Raw genomic sequence first — 18,223 nt, 5'->3', positions numbered from 1 at the left:
AAGGCAAATATAATTCATACCTGTTCTCCATTCTAAAGTTTCTAATGATGGCAGCAACTGTGAAGCGGCTGAGATTTGGTTGGACCCTCTGGCCAGCCTCCCTCATGCTCAAACCATGGTTGAGCACATGGTCAACCACGGTGGCCCAAATCTCATTAGAGATCACCGCTCTCCTTCTTCTTTCTCCTCCACCTCCTTCTTCTTCTCCTCTTCTTCCTCCTCCTTGTCATCCTCTTCCTTGTCCTCTTCCTACTCTCACTCTTACCCCTCTCCTCCTCTGTTGATATGTTCTAAGTTCTCCATTGTTCACCAAACAAAACAGAAGCTCAAGGCCCTTTTTATGCTGCAGTCCTGATCGCAAATTGCTCACCAGACCTGAGTGTTTAGAGATTTGAATAGTTGTGTGTTGTAGGTCGATGCTTTGAGACTTTACTTGAGAAGTGTGCAACAACTGAACATTGTGTGTAGTGTTTTGACAATTGCCCTTCAACTTAAAGTTTTGCTTTTTGTGTGTTAACAATTGTGAAAAACTGTAAATTGCGGTTGTATGTTTTGGTTGAAAACGTAGTGGACTGAATAAAAAAAGGTCCACTGTGGATACTTATTAGTTGGTGTAAAGGAACCAACTGTCTTTGTCACACAAACTCATTACATAAGACTCAAGATTGACTGGACACAACTTTCTACTCTAACTTTCCCACATTTCTACCATTATTTCCCTTCCAGCAAATTCTTTCTTTTGGTTAAACCATTAATGACAGATTTCGCCCTTGTAATATTACAATTTTTTTCCATTGCTTTGGCTCATTTCACGAAACAGAAATGACATTCTCAAAACAACATGTGCAAACCTCCAAACCGCTGGGCACTTGTTCACAACAGATTGGAATTTTTCATTCCTTTACGTAATCAAATTGCAATTGTATTAGCACATCCTTGTAAATGACAAGTGCAATTGCCTACAGTTTGCACACATTTCAAATGATTTAGCACATCTTTGAAATGGTTAGGTATAATTGCCTTCAATTAGGCCAACTATCAATTGAAAATATCTTGCTGGTCTAAACTGACTTTTGTTTCTCAGTCAAGTGGTTGTTCTCTCCAAACCATATTGGCATAATTTCCTTGTGTACATCATCACCTGCACAATAGTTCACTCCACTGTCAAAGTCTTTCAGGCACATAATACCATGAAAAACATGGTTCACATCCGATCACCAATCACACAGTAAGTTTAGTTAGCTGACAGGAGCTATGCAGCAGTATAAATGCTTCCATCAAATATATAGAGCTTGTCCCAGGCCAGCTCGGGGGAAACATCACTGTTTGTGCTGCCATTTCAGAGAATGGTGTAGTCACCCACATTCCCAGTCTTGGCCCATACAATACCCAGACACTCCTGGTGTCCTTGGACCGCCTGCACTCCGATCTTATCCCTCTACATGAGAGGGGTTTGGTAGGGCCTCACTTTCTTACATTTGTCATTGTGTGGGACATTGAAAGCTTCCACCGTCGCCCACTCATTAGGGTTCACTGCCCATCAAAGAATGCTGATGGTGCTCATATCACCTGACTCCCCGTTCCTTAGTCCTATCCAGGAGGTTTTTTTCTGCATGGAGGTGGAGGGTTTATGAGCATCAGGCTCAAAACCAGAGCTCCCTGCTCCAGACAATGGATGCTGCTTGTGATGATGTCACAGCAGATCAGTGTAGGGGATTGTTGAGGCATGCACAACGATTCTTCCCCTGTTGTCCATGTTTGTTATTCTATGTGAAACTCTGTTGTATGTGTCTTATTGCTATGCTGTATCTTGGCCAGGTCGCAGTTGTAAATGAGAACTTGTTCTCAACTAGCCTACCTGGCTAAATAAAGGTGAAATAAAATGTTTTAAAAAAGGGTAACGGTCTGGATGTTTCTGAATGTGGCATGGTCGTGGTTCTCTTTCAGTCCGGCAATATACAAATACAGTGACCACACTGTATTCTATTGATATGCAATATTTCAGTACACAAGGCAAATCTAATTCATACCTGTTCTCCATTCTAAAGTTTGTAATGATGGCAGCAACTGTGAAGCGGCTGAGATTTGGTTGGACCCTCTGGCCAGCCTCCCTCATGCTCAAACCATGGTTGAGCACATGGTCAACCACGGTGGCCCAAATCTCATTAGAGATCACCGCTCTCCTTCTTCTTTCTCCTCCACCTCCTTCTTCTTCTCCTCTTCTTCCTCCTCCTTGTCATCCTCTTCCTTGTCCTCTTCCTACTCTCACTCTTACCCCTCTCCTTCTCTGGTTGTTGATATGTTCTAAGTTCTCCATTGTTCACCAAACAAAACAGAAGCTCAAGGCCCTTTTTATGCTGCAGTCCTGATCGCAAATTGCTCACCAGACCTGAGTGTTTAGAGATTTGAATAGTTGTGTGTTGTAGGTCGATGCTTTGAGACTTTACTTGAGAAGTGTGCAACAACTGAACATTGTGTGTAGTGTTTTGACAATTGCCCTTCAACTTAAAGTTTTGCTTTTTGTGTGTTAACAATTGTGAAAAACTGTAAATTGCGGTTGTATGTTTTGGTTGAAAACGTAGTGGACTGAATAAAAAAAGGTCCACTTTGGATACTTATTAGTTGGTGTAAAGGAACCAACTGTCTTTGTCACACAAACTCATTACATAAGACTCAAGATTGACTGGACACAACTTTCTACTCTAACTTTCCCACATTTCTACCATTATTTCCCTTCCAGCAAATTCTTTCTTTTGGTTAAACCATTAATGACAGATTTCGCCCTTGTAATATTACAATTTTTCTCCATTGCTTTGGCTCATTTCACGAAACAGAAATGACATTCTCAAAACAACATGTGCAAACCTCCAAACCGCTGGGCACTTGTTCACAACAGATTGGAATTTTTCATTCCTTTACGTAATCAAATTGCAATTGTATTAGCACATCCTTGTAAATGACAAGTGCAATTGCCTACAGTTTGCACACATTTCAAATGATTTAGCACATCTTTGAAATGGTTAGGTATAATTGCCTTCAATTAGGCCAACTATCAATTGAAAATATCTTGCTGGTCTAAACTGACTTTTGTTTCTCAGTCAAGTGGTTGTTCTCTCCAAACCATATTGGCCTAATTTCCTTGTGTACATCATCACCTGCACAATAGTTCACTCCACTGTCAAAGTCTTTCAGGCACATAATACCATGAAAAACATGGTTCACATCCGATCACCAATCACACAGTAAGTTTAGTTAGCTGACAGGAGCTATGCAGCAGTATAAATGCTTCCATCAAATATATAGAGCTTGTCCCAGGCCAGCTCGGGGGAAACATCACTGTTTGTGCTGCCATTTCAGAGAATGGTGTAGTCACCCACATTCCCAGTCTTGGCCCATACAATACCTAGACACTCCTGGTGTCCTTGGACCGCCTGCACTCCGATCTTATCCCTCTACATGAGAGGGGTTTGGTAGGGCCTCACTTTCTTACATTTGTCATTGTGTGGGACATTGAAAGCTTCCACCGTCGCCCACTCATTAGGGTTCACTGCCCATCAAAGAATGCTGATGCTGCTCATATCACCTGACTTCCCATTCCTTAGTCCTATCCAGGAGGTTTTTTTCTGCATGGAGGTGGAGGGTTTATGAGCATCAGGCTCAAAACCAGAGCTCCCTGCTCCAGACAATGGATGCTGCTTGTGATGATGTCACAGCAGATCAGTGTAGGGGATTGTTGAGGCATGCACAACGATTCTTCCCCTGTTGCATGGCAAGGGAGAACGTCAGATGTGATGTCAATGAAATCTGTGGCCAGACAGACAGGAGCGCGAGGATGAGCAGGAGAGTGAGGACGACAACTAGTGAAACTCCAGCTTTGCGTTACTTTCTTACTGTATGTGTTTCCTTCTGGCCATGAAATGCACCCTCTGCAACTCTGACTAGGAAAGGGTCAGATGCCTGAAAAGTACCGTGGTTACTCATACTAGTCCCCTCAGTGTACAATAGGAATCATTTGATGCTGGGATATACAGAACAGACAATAGAGGAGGTGCATTTCATGCCGGGCTTACTGTAATGCACCCCCTGCTAACTCTGACTAGGAAAGTGTCACTTGCCCGAAACTTACTGTGGTTACTCATACTACTAGTGTAGGTTATACATAATGTTAGTTTTGATGTGCTTATTGTATGAAAGTATACTGTGCTGTACACTTTTCCTGTTACAGTAACCATGATGTATGGCAATTACAGTAACAATTTCCATGGCAGTGTAAGTGCAATATGTGATGTGAAACCTTGTAGGCTACTCTTGAATTACTGTAATCGTTTTTATGTTTGATACACATTTACATTTATCCAAAGCGACTTCCAAGAGTGAGCTTTACAAAAGTGCATAGGTCAATGGTCCTAAACAACGAGATAGCCCCCAACAACATTGTGGTTAGCCAAAACATGAAGCATACATTACAGTATTGTTGCTTGCTTTTCTACAGGTACACTCTTGCACTTTTGAGGTTCATGTTGTTTAGTTGTAACTTGTTTGGCTACATGCTCTTATGGTTCTTCTCTTTGGCACTTGCTGTATTTGGGTTTTTCACAATGTATGCTTCATGTTTTGGCCACCCGAAATGTTTGGGGCTATCGTGTTGTTATGATCAGTGACCTATGCACTCTAGTAAAGCTCTCTTGGAAGTCGCTTTGGGTAAAAGCATCTGCTAAATGAATAAATGTAGATGGAGACACATTGTATTCTGGAAAGAAAACATCTACTTCAGTAACTGTAGCACAGTGTACATGAGGGATGTTTCTAAGGTCCACTGCCATACTGACAAAACATCAAAACATTTTGACCTGCAGTGTTTACACAATGCCATAGGGACTTTTTATCTTGGGGACACTGACTATTTGTATGAGAAAAGGATTTAGTCTTGACTGATAAGTTGTCTGTTTTAGGAAAGAGATGACCCTTTGCAGGTGTTCCATGGTGTTTTTCTGAACCATCTGGGTTATTTTGGCAAATGTATTTAAAGGTTTGAGAATGTCCTCTTTTTTCTCGAGAGATGATCGAGCCAAAGCAATCGAGAAGGAACTTTTCATTTTGGGGGCACTGACTATTTATATGAGAAAATGATTTGGTTTTGAAGCATGAGTTAACTGTTTTGGTTGAGATATGACCTTTTGAAGGTGATCTATGTAGTTGTGCTGAACCATAAAGGCTATTTTGCTAAATGCACGTGGAGCTTTGAGAATGTCATTTCTGTTTCAAGAATTGAGCCAAAGCAATGGAGAAAAACTGGTAATACAGCATGACAACAGAAATAGTTCCACTGGTGGTATTTTTGGATGACACACACAGCTCAAAGCATTTAGGGAATACACTGATGCAAATACAGGATTTTATTTCAGACCATTCTTCACAAAGAATTGTAAGATGTAGGCCTAATGAGATCAAAATCTTCATAATAACCATTTAAATACATTAAAGCTTCAGGAGTGTTACTGATCTATTCAAGCTACTTAGTAGGCCTATTGATGACTTTCCGATGTAACTTATAAAAATAATGAATGAATTGTGTAGGCGGGATACAAATGTTTACTTAACATACGAACAAAGGTAAATGACCATGCACGATTCACACACTGTTATTTGGTAGCCTAATGGTATAATTTTAACATTATCCCTTAGCCGACATATTAGACATTGTGATGACATCCTTCTGTTGATACACTAGGCCTAGAGTGCATGTATTTATTTTTGATACTGAGACTGCAGTTGACCAATCATCAAAAGGACTGTTTGGGAAGGAAAATCACCGTTTTATTTTGCGTACACCAGAGAACGATCCGCGTCCTTCTGGGTGCGCGTACCCCCACTTTTACCATGGGGAACTTGCCTGCAAAGAGGCATCAGGCATGACATCATAATCAGAAGTTGACATAGCAACGGACACATCTTGGCATTCCAAAGCATTATGATGTCACGCCTGACGCTTTTTGGCAGCCGATATTAGCTAAGACTGACACAAACAGAAACTCAGTACAGAGATAAGGTCTTAACGCGTACCACTAATATTAGTGTCATTGCACAGTTAAGAACGAGCACTGTCAGAAATATGGGAGTTACATCATGTGTGAGAACTTTTGGTGTGCTTTAGTTGGAAGAGAAGCCTTAAGTAGGCTACCTGTGTGCCTTACCAGTTGCCAAATACTAGTAGGTAAACACTGTCTTGTGTTCACAGGAGTGTTCACAATTTTCCATCTGCAAAATTGAGAAAACTCAACTTGAGAACTTCCTCAAGCAACAGAGGGCCAAAGTTTCAGAAAATGAAGCTTAACCCTAACTTTAAACAAGATGGTCCTTACATGGAAACAAGGGTGAGTTTCATTTTATTTGTAGAGTATAGACAGCTGACTGGCTTTTATTTCAAAAATGGTGTGAGAGGAATACTCATCTGTGAATGGCACCTCATTTGTAGCAAGTAAATGTCATTTTAAATGGATCACTGCTCACAGCATGAAGCCTTTTCTCTCTTTCCTAGGAGTACGGTGCCTCCCTCAGAAGAGATCCCTCCACTCTGACTGAAGGGGGGAGAGGGGTGTACATGGGCCACCACCCGGCCGAGGGCAGGGGTCCCTGGGCTGAGGAGGGTGGACCTCCCTATAGAGAGAGCAGGACCACCAGACTGGGAAGGGTGGAGCCTGTTGAGCGGAGGGCACCAACGTACAAAGAGGAACTAGAACAGCAGGTGAGCCCCCCTCCCTTCTATGAGTTGGGATACCGGACAAAAATACACAAAATACTGTAAATAGTATTGATTCTGCTCATAGATGAGGGATTGGTATTGAAGGTACAAACTCACCAAAACATGGACTGAACTTATAGACATGGAATTTTCTTGATCAACTTTGAGTTGAGATTCTGTGTTTTACATTTACATTTACATTTAGTCATTTGGCAGACGCTCTTATCCAGAGCGACTTACAGTAAGTACAGGGACATTCCCCCCGAGGCAAGTAGGGTGAAGTGCCTTGCCCAAGGACACAACATCATGTGGCGCGGCGGGGAATCGATCCGGCGACCTTCTGATTACTAGCCTGACTCCCTCACCGCTCAGCCATCTGACTCCCATATTCCCGTTTTACCTTGGTCTTTGTTTGAAACAAGTAGAGCAATGATGGTGGGCATGTCATGTTTTGACGTGAATGGTACAGAGAATGGAGGAGTGAACGTTTTGGTCGGATCAATTGTAAAAGTTGTAGATTTATATCGATTTTTAACATCATTTGTAAGTAAGTTTGATTCATCCCATTTAGACCGTCTCACCCAGTGAAAGTCAGTCTCATGTTCATAATGATGTCACAATCTATGCTGGGTCTATCCTCAAATCTCTGGTACATGTGGTTCCAGGGGAGTCTGTATTCCTCACCATATTCCTTCAAAATCTTGTATCCCTCCAGATCCAGGAGAAGCAGGAGCGCCTGAGGCTGGAAAAGAAAGAAAGAGACTGGGCTGAGGCCAAGATGGAGGCTGAAATGAAAAACTACAACCCATGGGGCCGGGGAGGGTGCGGCGCACCCCACAGAGACACCCGAGGGGACCTCATAAGTACGTTGTAGCATGTTTCACTTACCTTCATTGTTGGTTCACCTTTCAGGATCGCATGAGTGGAACTGTCTTAAATTGATGAGAGATACAGGTTCATCCCCATATATATATATATATATATATATATATATATATATATATGTAGGTGCTCATCTGATCTGTGAAGCCCTCTGTGACATTGTTTGTAAGAAGGGCTATACAAATAACATGATTTGATATAGTCAATGTAGAGGGCCACATTTTAAACAGTTTTGAAGTCAGGGGTAAAAATGTTTGCTGGTCTGCTGGTTTTAACTTTTGAATCTTGTATTTAAAACACTTCTTATGATTTGCCTGTCTAGCTGACCTGAAGCAGATGCACAGGCAGAATGAGGAAGCTTGGCTGAACCCCGAGACCTCTGAGACAAAAGCCAATATCACCAGGCCCAACCTGAGAGAGGACAGACTGCTGCCTCCTATCAACACAGTCTCAGGTAGACAGTCACTGCACCAGCTGGCACATTGCAGATAACACATACATTAAAGTGCATGGAATACACATGGTTGTAATATATTTCATCTTTGCAGGTTGTGATCATGTCCAGACCAGTGACATTTTCAGCAGGTCGTTTGCTAACCAGCAGACAGGGCCGCACTGGGGGCAACACCTGGCCGGGGGCAGGGGTCCCTGGGCTGAGGAGGGTGGACCTCCCTATAGAGAGAGCAGGACCACCAGACTGGGAAGGGTGGAGCCTGTTGAGTGGAGGGCGCCAACTTATCAGGAGGAACTGGAACAGCAGGTGACCTCCCCCTCCCTTCTATGAGTTGAGATACTGTAAAAGAATACACAAAATACTGTAAATAATATTGATTCTGCTCATGCATAAGTGATTGGTATTGAAGGTACAAACTCACCAAAACATGGACTGAACTTAGACACATGGAATTTTCTCGATCAACTTTGAGTTGAGATTCTGTGTTTTACCTTAGTCTATGTTTGAAACAAGTAGAGCAATGATGGTGGGCATGTCATGTTTTGACATGAATGGTACAGAGATTGGAGGAGTGAACGTTTTGGTCATATCAATTATAAAAGTTGTACATTTATTTTGATTTTTAACATCATTTGTAAGTTAGTTTGATTCATCCCATTTAGACCGTCTCACCCAGTGAAAGTCAGTCTTATGTTCATGATGATGTCACAATCTATGCTGGGTCTATCCTCAAATCTCTTGTACATGTGGTTCCAGGGGAGTCAGTATTCCTCACCATATTCCTTCAAAATCTTGAATCCCTCCAGATCCAAGAGAAGCAGGAGCGCCTGAGGCTGGAAAAGAAAGAAAGAGACTGGGCTGAGGCCAAGATGGAGGCTGAAATGAAGAACTACAACCCATGGGGCCAGGGAGGGTGCGGCGCACCCCTCAGAGACACCCGAGGGGACCTCATAAGTACGTTGTAGCATGTTTCACTTACCTTCATTGTTGGCTCACCTTTCAGGATCGCATAAGTGGATCTGTGTTAAATTGATGAGATATACAGGCTCATCCCCATATATATATATATATATATATATATCATATATGTATATATATGATATATATATATATGTATATATAGGTGCTCATCTGATCTGTGAAGCCCTCTGTGACATTGTTTGTAAGAAGGGCTATACAAATAACATGATTTGATATAGTCACTGTAGAGGGCCACATTTTAAACAGTTTTGAAGTCAGGGGTGAAAATGTTTGCTGGTCTGCTGATTTTTACTTTTGAATCTTGTATTTAAAACACTTCTTATGATTTGCCTGTCTAGCTGACCTGAAGCAGATGCACAGGCAGAATGAGAATGCCTGGCTGAACCCCGAGACCTCTCAGAGAAAAGTCACCAGGCCCAACCTGAGAGAGGACAGACTGCCTCCTGTCGACACAGTCTCAGGTAGACAGTCACTGCACCAGCTGGCACATTGCAGATAACACATACATTAAAGTGCATGGAATACACATGGTTGTAATATATTTCATCTTTGCAGGTTCTGATCATGTCCAGACCAGTGACAGTTCCAGCAGGTCGTTTGCTAACCAGCAGACAGGGGCGCACTGGGGGCAACACCTGGCCGAGGGCAGGGGTCCCTGGGCTGAGGAGGGTGGACCTCCCGATAGAGAGAGCAGGACCACCAGACTGGGAAGGGTGGGGCCTGTTGAGCGGAGGGCGCCAACTTATCAGGAGGAACTGGAACAGCAGGTGACCTCCTCCCCCCCACCTCTATCAGTTGGAATACAGTACCAAAATACCCCAAATGCAATTAGTTCTGCTCATAGATAATGTTTCGGGATTGAAAGAACAAACTCACCATCATGTGGACTGAACTGTAGAACATGGAATGTTCTTCATCAACTTTGAGATGTTGTGGTTGAAATTGAGATGTGGTGACTGAAATTCCAAGGTGGACCTTGTGATGGTGGGCATGTAAGGTTTTGACAGAAAGGGTAGAGAAAGGAGAGTAGGTAGCCTTTTGCTCAGATGAAACAGAGCAGTTGTACATCAAAGTAGATTTGTTTATTTTTGTATACGTTACTTTAATTCACAAAGGGGATCCTTCCCATTTACAGCCTTTAGCGACTCTGTTTCATTATGAAATAATCATTATGCTTTTATAACCTGATAAAGGTAAATACAAGACCATCTTTATTCACAAAGGATGAATTATTCTAGTTGTGCAAGATGAAAGTCTCATGTTCATGATGATGTCATTGTGTACGCTGACTGAGTCTATCCTCAAACCTCTGGTACATGTAGTTCCAGGGGAGTCAGTATTCCTCACCAAATTCCTCCATAACCTTGAATCCCTGCAGATCCAGGAGAAGCAGGAGCGCCGGAGGCTGGAGAAGGCAGAGAGGGACCGGGCTGAGGCCAAGCTGGAGGCCGAAATCAAGAACTATGACCCATGGGGCCGGGGAGGGTGCGGCGCACCCCTCAGAGACAACCAAGGGGACCTCATTAGTACGTTGTAGCATGTTTCACTTACATTCCATGTTGGCTCACCCTACAGGATTGCATAAGTTGATTGGAGTTCAATTGATGGCAGATATTTCTGTATAAAGTGTCTGACTGTACTCTGCCTGTCTAGCTGACCTGAAGCAGATGCACAGGCAGAATGAGGAAGCTTGGATGAACCCCGAGACCTCTCTGAAAAAAGCCACCAGGCCCATCCTGAGGGAGGACAGACTGCCTCCCATCTACACAGTCTCTGGTAGACAGTCACTGCACCAGCTGGCGCACTGCAGACATCACATCATTTCACGCGAATGTAATCCACACGTACACACAATGCATATGACTGTTGTACTTTATCTTTGCAGGTTTTGCCCCTGTTCAGACCTCGATGTATGCCAGAGGAAATGTGTTTCCTAATCAGCCAACGCTTCATCAACTTACTGAACTGGATAAGTATAAGCTTGGTCTAAAAAAACAGGTACAGTGTGGTATGGTTTGGGATGTGTCATGTATAGATTTCAAGACCCTGGCCTCTGGTGGCTGTAGGGTCTTTTAGCTTCAACAAGCCATTGATTTGATGGATGTTGTGTACTGTACACAAACACACGCACACACGCGCACACACACACACAGGTACATGATGTTGTATAACAAACTGTTTACCTTTCGGGCCCTGCCCAGATTGAGGAGAAGCACCTTAAGGAGGCAGAGGAGAGGGAGAAGCTACGCCTGGATGAGGCAAAGGAAGAGAGGAGGCTGGCAGAGCAGAGAGCTCAAATGAAGAGGGAGTTTGAAGAGGAGAAGGAGATCCGAAAACTCAAGGAGATGGAGGTCAGCTGGGCACTGATTGGCTAAGAGGGATTTGGCAGAAATGACCGTATATGCCTTTGCAATATACAGTATACAACTTATCTTATGTGGACCACACACTCTTGAATAACAATGCTGAACAATCTTGATCGTAGAATTTGATTTTTATGGTGTGGACAATAAACACTTAAGCGAGTGTAACATGTTCTTGTGACTCAGTTGTTATTAGCTAAATAAAGTTTGGTCTTCTTCTTGCTACAGAAAAGGGGCAAAAACAAGGAGCTGGTCCGTCTTGCAGAGGAGAAGAAGAAAGAGGTGGAGAAAAAGAATGAGGTGGAGGAGAAGAAGATTGCTGCTGGGAGGATGCGCTATGAGAAAGAGAGACAGACGCGCTTTCAAAAGGTGAGAGGACCACAAAACTTTATTAGAAAGTTAAACAAACAGAAATATAAGTATGATCCCCATCTCACTGTCTATCTGAAGGTGCAAAGGGAGATCTCGCCTCCCATCCCCACGCTCCAGAAGAGACACAGGGCCCCCCAGTCCACCTCCAGTCCCCCCAGCATGGACAGCAGACGATCCACCTCCTCCATGTCTGTAAGTTACCGCTTGTATAAACCATAAACGTAGTATGGAGAGCATGGTCTGAAAACAGGTAGAAACACATGTCTCTGTCCCCCACAGACCCCTTTTAGGAGTGTTCTCTTTCAGGAGTGTTCTTGTGACTCAGCTGTTATTAGCTAAATAAAGTTTGGTCTTCTTCTTGCAACAGCAAACGGCCAAAAACAAGGAGCTGGTCCGTCTCGCCAAGGAGAAGAACAACAAAAAGGTGGAGGAAGAGGAGATTGCTGCTGGGAGGACGCGCTATGAGAAAGAGAGACAGGCGCGCATTCAAGAGGTGAGAGGACCACACGACTTGATTAGAAAGATTTGAACAAACAGAAATATCAGTATGATCCCCATCTTACTGTCTATCTGCAGGTGCGAAGGGAGATCTCGCCCCCCATCCCCACCCTCCAGAAGAGACACAGGGCCCCCCAGTCCACCCCCAGTCCCCCCAGCATGGACAGCAAACGCCCCACCACCCCCGTGTCTGTAAGTTACCGCTTATATAAAGCATAAACGTAGTATGGAGAGCATGGTCTGAAAACAGGTATAAACTGATGTCTCTCTCCCCCCCACACACCTTTTAGAAGGGTTCTCTTTCAGGGCTCCAATCCCAGACAGCTTCTGTCCCAGCTGTTAGGAAGGAGCTGAGAGCTGCAGGTAACACACACACAAAAACACTAAATGTTCCATACAGCTAGAACCAACACATTGTGGATTAGTTGGTATGTTGGTATGTGATTGTGTGTGTATATATGTCAGGCTGCCTACCAGAGTACGAGAGGGAAGTCCTCTGTAAATTGTCTGCAATCCGTAAAAAGCTGCTCAAAGAGCAGAAACGGGCGGAGGGCCAGATGATGCGCTCAGAGTGAGAGGAGCTGGACTCACTTGACAGGTAACACCCTCCGCTACTGGGGCACTACTGCAAAGTTTAGGGGAGAGTAGAACAGGGTTTGGTCATGAAGTATGAGATGCTAAATTTCTCTCTGTGTCTTAGGATGGAGGCTTCCAGGGAGTTTATCAGACTGCCAGATGACAACATCATATCAAAGAGCGTGGACCCAAAGAAACATGAGGAAATACTGACTCTCTCTCTCTCTCTCTCTCTCTCTCTCTGTCTCTCTCTCTCTCTCTCTCTCTGTCTCTCTCTCTGTCTCTCTCTCTTTCTCTCACACGCTCTCTCATTCTCTCTCCCTCTCTCATTCTCTCCCACTCACTCTCTCTCACTCACTCTCAACCACTCTCTCTCACTGTCTCTCTCTCTCTCTCTCTGTCTCTCTCTGTCCCTCTTTCTGTCTCTCTCTCTGTCTCTCTCTCTCTCTTTCTCTCACACGCTCTCTCATTCTCTCTCCCTCTCTCACTCACTCTCTCTCACTATCTCTCTCACTCTCTCTCTCACTCTCTCTCTCTCACTCACTCACTCACTCACTCACTCACTCACTCACTCACTCACTCACTGTCTCTCGTTGGCTTTCTGAGAGTAGAGTGTCTTCTAGACTGCAACCTTCTTTACCCTACGAATAAATGGCAACTTATCACATCTGGAAATTACGTAATTGCATGTTGAGGGAATTACTGTAAAACTAGCTTGTGTAGCATCATAATTAGAACTGCATAATTTGACGTCTGTATTTTGCTATTTACATTTGAATGTCCATTTTATTGCGATTGTATGTTTCAGTTGAAAACGTAGTGGACTGAATAAAAAAAGTTTTTAGTTGGTTTAACAAGTTACAAATCGTTTTACTGAGCTCGCTCCCCTGGCATTAATTTCACGCCATATTCCGCTGCCCGCCAACCAGTAAGCAATTCATAAATTTACTTTGAGTCTGTTGATTTTGTTTTGCCAAAATGACCGATAGTTGTTCTGCAAGTGTATGACAAGTTTTTGAGCCGTTTCCCCTCTACATCCTAAACTCCTCCCCTCGATGCAATCCACTTCCGTTCTGGCGGGCTGGGTTTGTTTTGCTAGCTAGCTCCATTGTACCCACAAAGCACTGATATCGCAATGACAAAGAGGATATAAAATGTACAACATGAAGAAAAGTGGTTCGGGAACGACGTGTGCGGTAGTTGGTTGCAAACACTCGAGAAAGCACCTGAACGAGTGGTTAAATAGAGAATGCTACGACCACAAACCAGCTACCAAGAGGCAATGTCCATGCGCTCCATTGTTTAAATTTTTTCGCAAGCCTGATACCGACTCGGAATCAAGGACGTGGCTGAAGGCATTGAATTTAAAGAAACCACCCCGCAACGTTTTTGTTTGTTCGTATCACTTTGTTGACCAAAAACCAACCAAGGAGAATCCTTTCCCAGAGTTGTGGTTGGGACACAATCGCCCTCCCCAGCCAAAGAGGTGTCAATTCACCCAGCGGACCACTGCCTCCACCCAGATAAAGAAACGCAGAATTGAATCCGAGGGTAAGTTCAGCAACTTTAGCTATGAAGCGGATGCACTAATCGAAGAGGAGGCAAGCCTGGGCTGTGTTTCTTTAGAATTCCGTCTGATCAAGAAAACCCAGAGAGGAGGAGATTGTGGATATTCACTATTATTAACCGTAACGTTACCTCTCTCTCCGGGGAGGGCAAATAATATAGTATATTATTACAATATAATAAACGTACGTTCGACTTCATGCAGCACCGGTGGCGCCGACAGCCGGCTGCCTTGAAGCTGAGAATGCCAGTGGCTGCTTCAAGTCAGCCGGGCTGCCGGCGATGCAGGCGCTGAATCGAACGTACCTAAAGGCAGCCGTCCAAATGTAACTACACGTATTTGCAGCGAACACTTCATCAAAGTAAAGTCAAACACAAGTATATACAGGTATATTATTTATCGTATTTTTAGCCTTAAAACATCAATAGTAAAGTTATTTGTCTTTTAGTAATCGGTCTTTGTCAGGTGACGTTACAGTTGCAAGAACCGAATGGTGTTATAGGAGTACTGTAACCGCCATTTTGACGGTATCAATGCGCTGTTGTTGGAGAATTGTGTTATTAATTCATTTCATTTAGGTGTCAAAATGGTACGTTCCTGTTGCATAATAAGCTGCAGTAGAAAGTCTCACAACAGTAAATGTCAAAAACCTAACTACGGGGATAGTTTTTTTTTCACTTTGAAGAAAGGACAGGGGCAGCGCGGACATAACGAAGACGCGTCGGATCGCCTCGGTTTCAGCGGTGCGGCGCAAAAACATCACCTTTGCAAACATATCTCGTTTTATGTATGTTTGCCCTCGACATTTTCATAAAGGTAAGAGATTTAAGTAACGTTGACAAATGTGAAGTATCTAACGTTACATCCACGTGTCATTTTGGACGAATTGTGTGACACAGATATACCCAAAACAATGCATGTTGTAACAGCGGTTATGTTTTATATATGGGCGAAACATGTTCTGTTTATACCGTTAAATGTCATGCAATCGTCATATACAGGCCTGTAACACATGTACCCTTACTTAAGTATAATTTCTGACTTATAGTAACACTTCAAGTCCCATGTTCTGAAGCTAAAACCTTTTTCATTTTATTGCAGGTCAACCTGCATATGAGATGATGGAGACTGACCCAGACTAGGCACCTTCCGTCTATCTGGGTCACACAGAAATCACTCGCATCAACACTGCACACTCTGCAAGGCAAAGGAAGTGGGAGCAAAAAAAACAAACACTGCAGCCAGCTGAAGTCGATGAGCAAGCACACTGTGGATGAGACACAAGGCTGAAGGAGGCGGTGAGCGACACATTGAGGATGAGACATAGTTTGTTGTGTATCACCTCCCATGGCTTCTCCTACCACTGCTACGCTGACAACAAGCAGCTGTACCTGTCGTTCCCCCCCACCGATCTGGGGATCTCAGCTAGGATTGAGGCCTGCCTCACAGACATCTCCGCCTGGATGACCAAGCAACACCTCGCCAAAACAGAACTTCATCATCATCCCGACCAAACCCTCCATCTCCCACGACCTCGTAATCACCCTGGGATCTGCGAAGGTGACCCCTTCATCCTGCTTGGGTCTCCCGGTCGATTAGATTCACCCTCTACAACATCCGGAAGATTAGGAGATACCTGTCTGAGCACTTCATCCAGCTGCTTGTCCAAGCACTTGTCCTCTCCAAGTTGGACTACTGCAACTCGCTCCTCGCCAGTCTCCCAGCATGCGCAACCCGACCTCTTCAGAGGATTCAGAACGCAGCGGCCCGCCTGGTGTACAATCTACCCAGACGCTCCCAAGTTATTCCGCTCCTCATTTCCCTCCACTGGCTACCCATCACGGCCCGTATCAGATTCAAGACCCTGGTACTGACCTTCCGAGCGGTGAGCGGGACTGCACCCGACTACTTCAAGTCTCTCCTGCAGCCTTACACCCCCACCTGCCACCTACGGTCTTCTTCAGACAACCGCCTGGTGGTCCCACCGCTCAAGACCGCCCGGTCCCAACACAAGCTCTTCTCCTGCCTGGCCCCCCAGTGGTGGAATCAACTCCCCACCTCCATCTAATACACACACTGTCTCTCCACCTTCAAGAGAAGGCTCAAGACAAAGGCTCAAGACGCACTTGTCGCACTAATTGTAACTTGCTTAACTACATGCTCTTATAGTTCTTCTCTTTGGCACTTATTTTTTGGTTGTTCACAATGTGTGCTTCTTGTTTTGGCTACCCGCAATGCTTGGGGCTATCTTGTTGTTATCAGTGACATATGCACTTTGTAAAGCTCTCTCTTGGAAGTCGCTTTGGATAAAAGCGTCTGCTAAATGAATAAATGTAATGTATCGAGGTGACCAACTGCAGTGGTGTAGTGAGTTAAAGTTTTTTCACAGCATCCCCACTTTTTTGGAATAGAGGTTGTAAAAATGAAAAGAAAAGTTGACTTTCCGTTTTAGTTAGCAGTTGTTTAAGGGAGAGAGGGGTTAGCTAGTCAACAGTAATGATATCACATATTTAAGTGACTCTTTTTTTCTAACTTGTTGGACATAAACTCTTATTATAGGTGCCAAATCTGATGACTCGTTGTCCCCTGACTGGGTACCATCCATCTTCACACACACACCAGCCATCAAGAAGAGAATAGGGGAGAGTTATGAGCAGCACAACAGAATGAAGAGCAAGTGGGTGGAGGAGAAGAAGAAGTCAGATGCAGTGGATGTCCTCCTAGAACTGTCATCAGAGCCTGATGCTGAGCTGGCGCCACTTGAGGAGGAAGAACAACAGTGTGACAACAGACTATGTAAGGAAAAGACTGAAAGATTACAAAAAGAATGTAATGAGCTCAGGGAGGAAAACCAAAGGTTGCGCTCATCCAATGTAAAGTGGATGTAAATACCTGAGAGAGTGTGGTGTGTTGTTGGTTGGTGGGGGGGGGGGGGGGGGGGGGGGGGGGGGGGGGGGGGGGGCCTTGCCCGGGGCGCCAAGTGTGCTAGGACCCCCACTGTGTGAACGCCACAACCGACCAGGAGACTTCCGGCTCTGATGCACCCTGGCAGGAGAACAGGTGAGTTCACTGGAGATGTACACATCTTACTCACACAGGAATGGAGTAAAGTGGAGGACAAAGTTGTGTGCTTGGGTTTCAACAGAGGAGTTAATAATGTTGATATTGGCCGGGTTTCCCAGATTCGTTAAGAAGCTCTTAACGCTAAGAGCTTCTTAACGAATCTGGGAAACCTGGCCATTGACTGTAAGTATCCTCCCTAACTGCTAGTGTCTCCTCTAGGAGACCTGTCTGATGATGAGTAGTAGGAGGAGGCCTAAGAGCCACAGAGCCCTGGATGAGACCAGAGTCATCAGAAACGTTGAAGCGCTTGATGAGCGGTCCTTTCAGGAAGGAGAGGCTGCCCCTTCTCAAAGGCATCAACACACAGGAAGGAGATGGGCCCTATTGTTTTTATAAAAATTCAAATGTATTTCCTTTACAAACCTTAAATAAAGAATTCCATGCTTGGAATCAGTGTGTGTATTTACTTTATACATAAATTAAACATAGTTGATTACAGTTTTTCTCCATTGCTTTGGCTCATTTCACGAAACTGAAATGACATTCTCAAAACAACACGTGCAAACCTCCAAACCGCTGGGCACTTGTTCACAACAGATTGGAATTTTGTATTCCTTTAATCAAATTGCAATTTTATTAGCACATCCTTGTAAATGACAAGTGCAATTGCATACAGTTTGCACACATTTCAAATGATTTAGCACATCTTTGAAATGGTTAGGTAT

At 44.1% G+C, this 18,223-nt stretch overlaps 3 protein-coding genes across 3 annotated transcripts; all 3 read left to right on the top strand.

Moving 5' to 3' along the window:
- The first annotated feature begins 5,939 nt into the window (after positions 1-5,939).
- LOC124477447 lies at positions 5,940-11,690 on the top strand. The gene is made up of 12 exons (XM_047035238.1): positions 5,940-6,374; positions 6,539-6,745; positions 7,458-7,605; positions 7,947-8,078; positions 8,173-8,384; positions 8,885-9,032; positions 9,398-9,520; positions 9,615-9,826; positions 10,438-10,585; positions 10,713-10,835; positions 10,945-11,410; positions 11,651-11,690. The coding sequence occupies exons 1-11, from the start codon at positions 6,324-6,326 to the stop codon at positions 11,133-11,135; spliced, it is 1,695 nt and encodes a 564-aa protein (XP_046891194.1). The 5' UTR covers positions 5,940-6,323; the 3' UTR covers positions 11,136-11,410; positions 11,651-11,690.
- A 62-nt stretch (positions 11,691-11,752) lies between these two features.
- On the top strand, positions 11,753-13,124 carry LOC124477604 (centrosome and spindle pole associated protein 1-like). The gene is made up of 7 exons (XM_047035507.1): positions 11,753-11,791; positions 11,873-11,986; positions 12,162-12,287; positions 12,371-12,484; positions 12,583-12,655; positions 12,758-12,890; positions 12,993-13,124. The coding sequence occupies exons 1-6, from the start codon at positions 11,753-11,755 to the stop codon at positions 12,865-12,867; spliced, it is 576 nt and encodes a 191-aa protein (XP_046891463.1). The 3' UTR covers positions 12,868-12,890; positions 12,993-13,124.
- A 779-nt stretch (positions 13,125-13,903) lies between these two features.
- On the top strand, positions 13,904-17,948 carry si:ch211-113p18.3. Its single transcript, XM_047035506.1, has 3 exons — positions 13,904-14,419; positions 16,995-17,361; positions 17,432-17,948. The coding sequence occupies exons 1-2, from the start codon at positions 14,023-14,025 to the stop codon at positions 17,321-17,323; spliced, it is 726 nt and encodes a 241-aa protein (XP_046891462.1). The 5' UTR covers positions 13,904-14,022; the 3' UTR covers positions 17,324-17,361; positions 17,432-17,948.
- The last annotated feature ends 275 nt before the right edge of the window (positions 17,949-18,223 follow it).

Source organism: Hypomesus transpacificus, chromosome 15, assembly GCF_021917145.1.
Source record: "Hypomesus transpacificus isolate Combined female chromosome 15, fHypTra1, whole genome shotgun sequence".
Classification (NCBI taxonomy): Eukaryota; Metazoa; Chordata; class Actinopteri; order Osmeriformes; family Osmeridae; genus Hypomesus; species Hypomesus transpacificus.
This window is presented reverse-complemented; position numbering and strand designations above follow the sequence as displayed.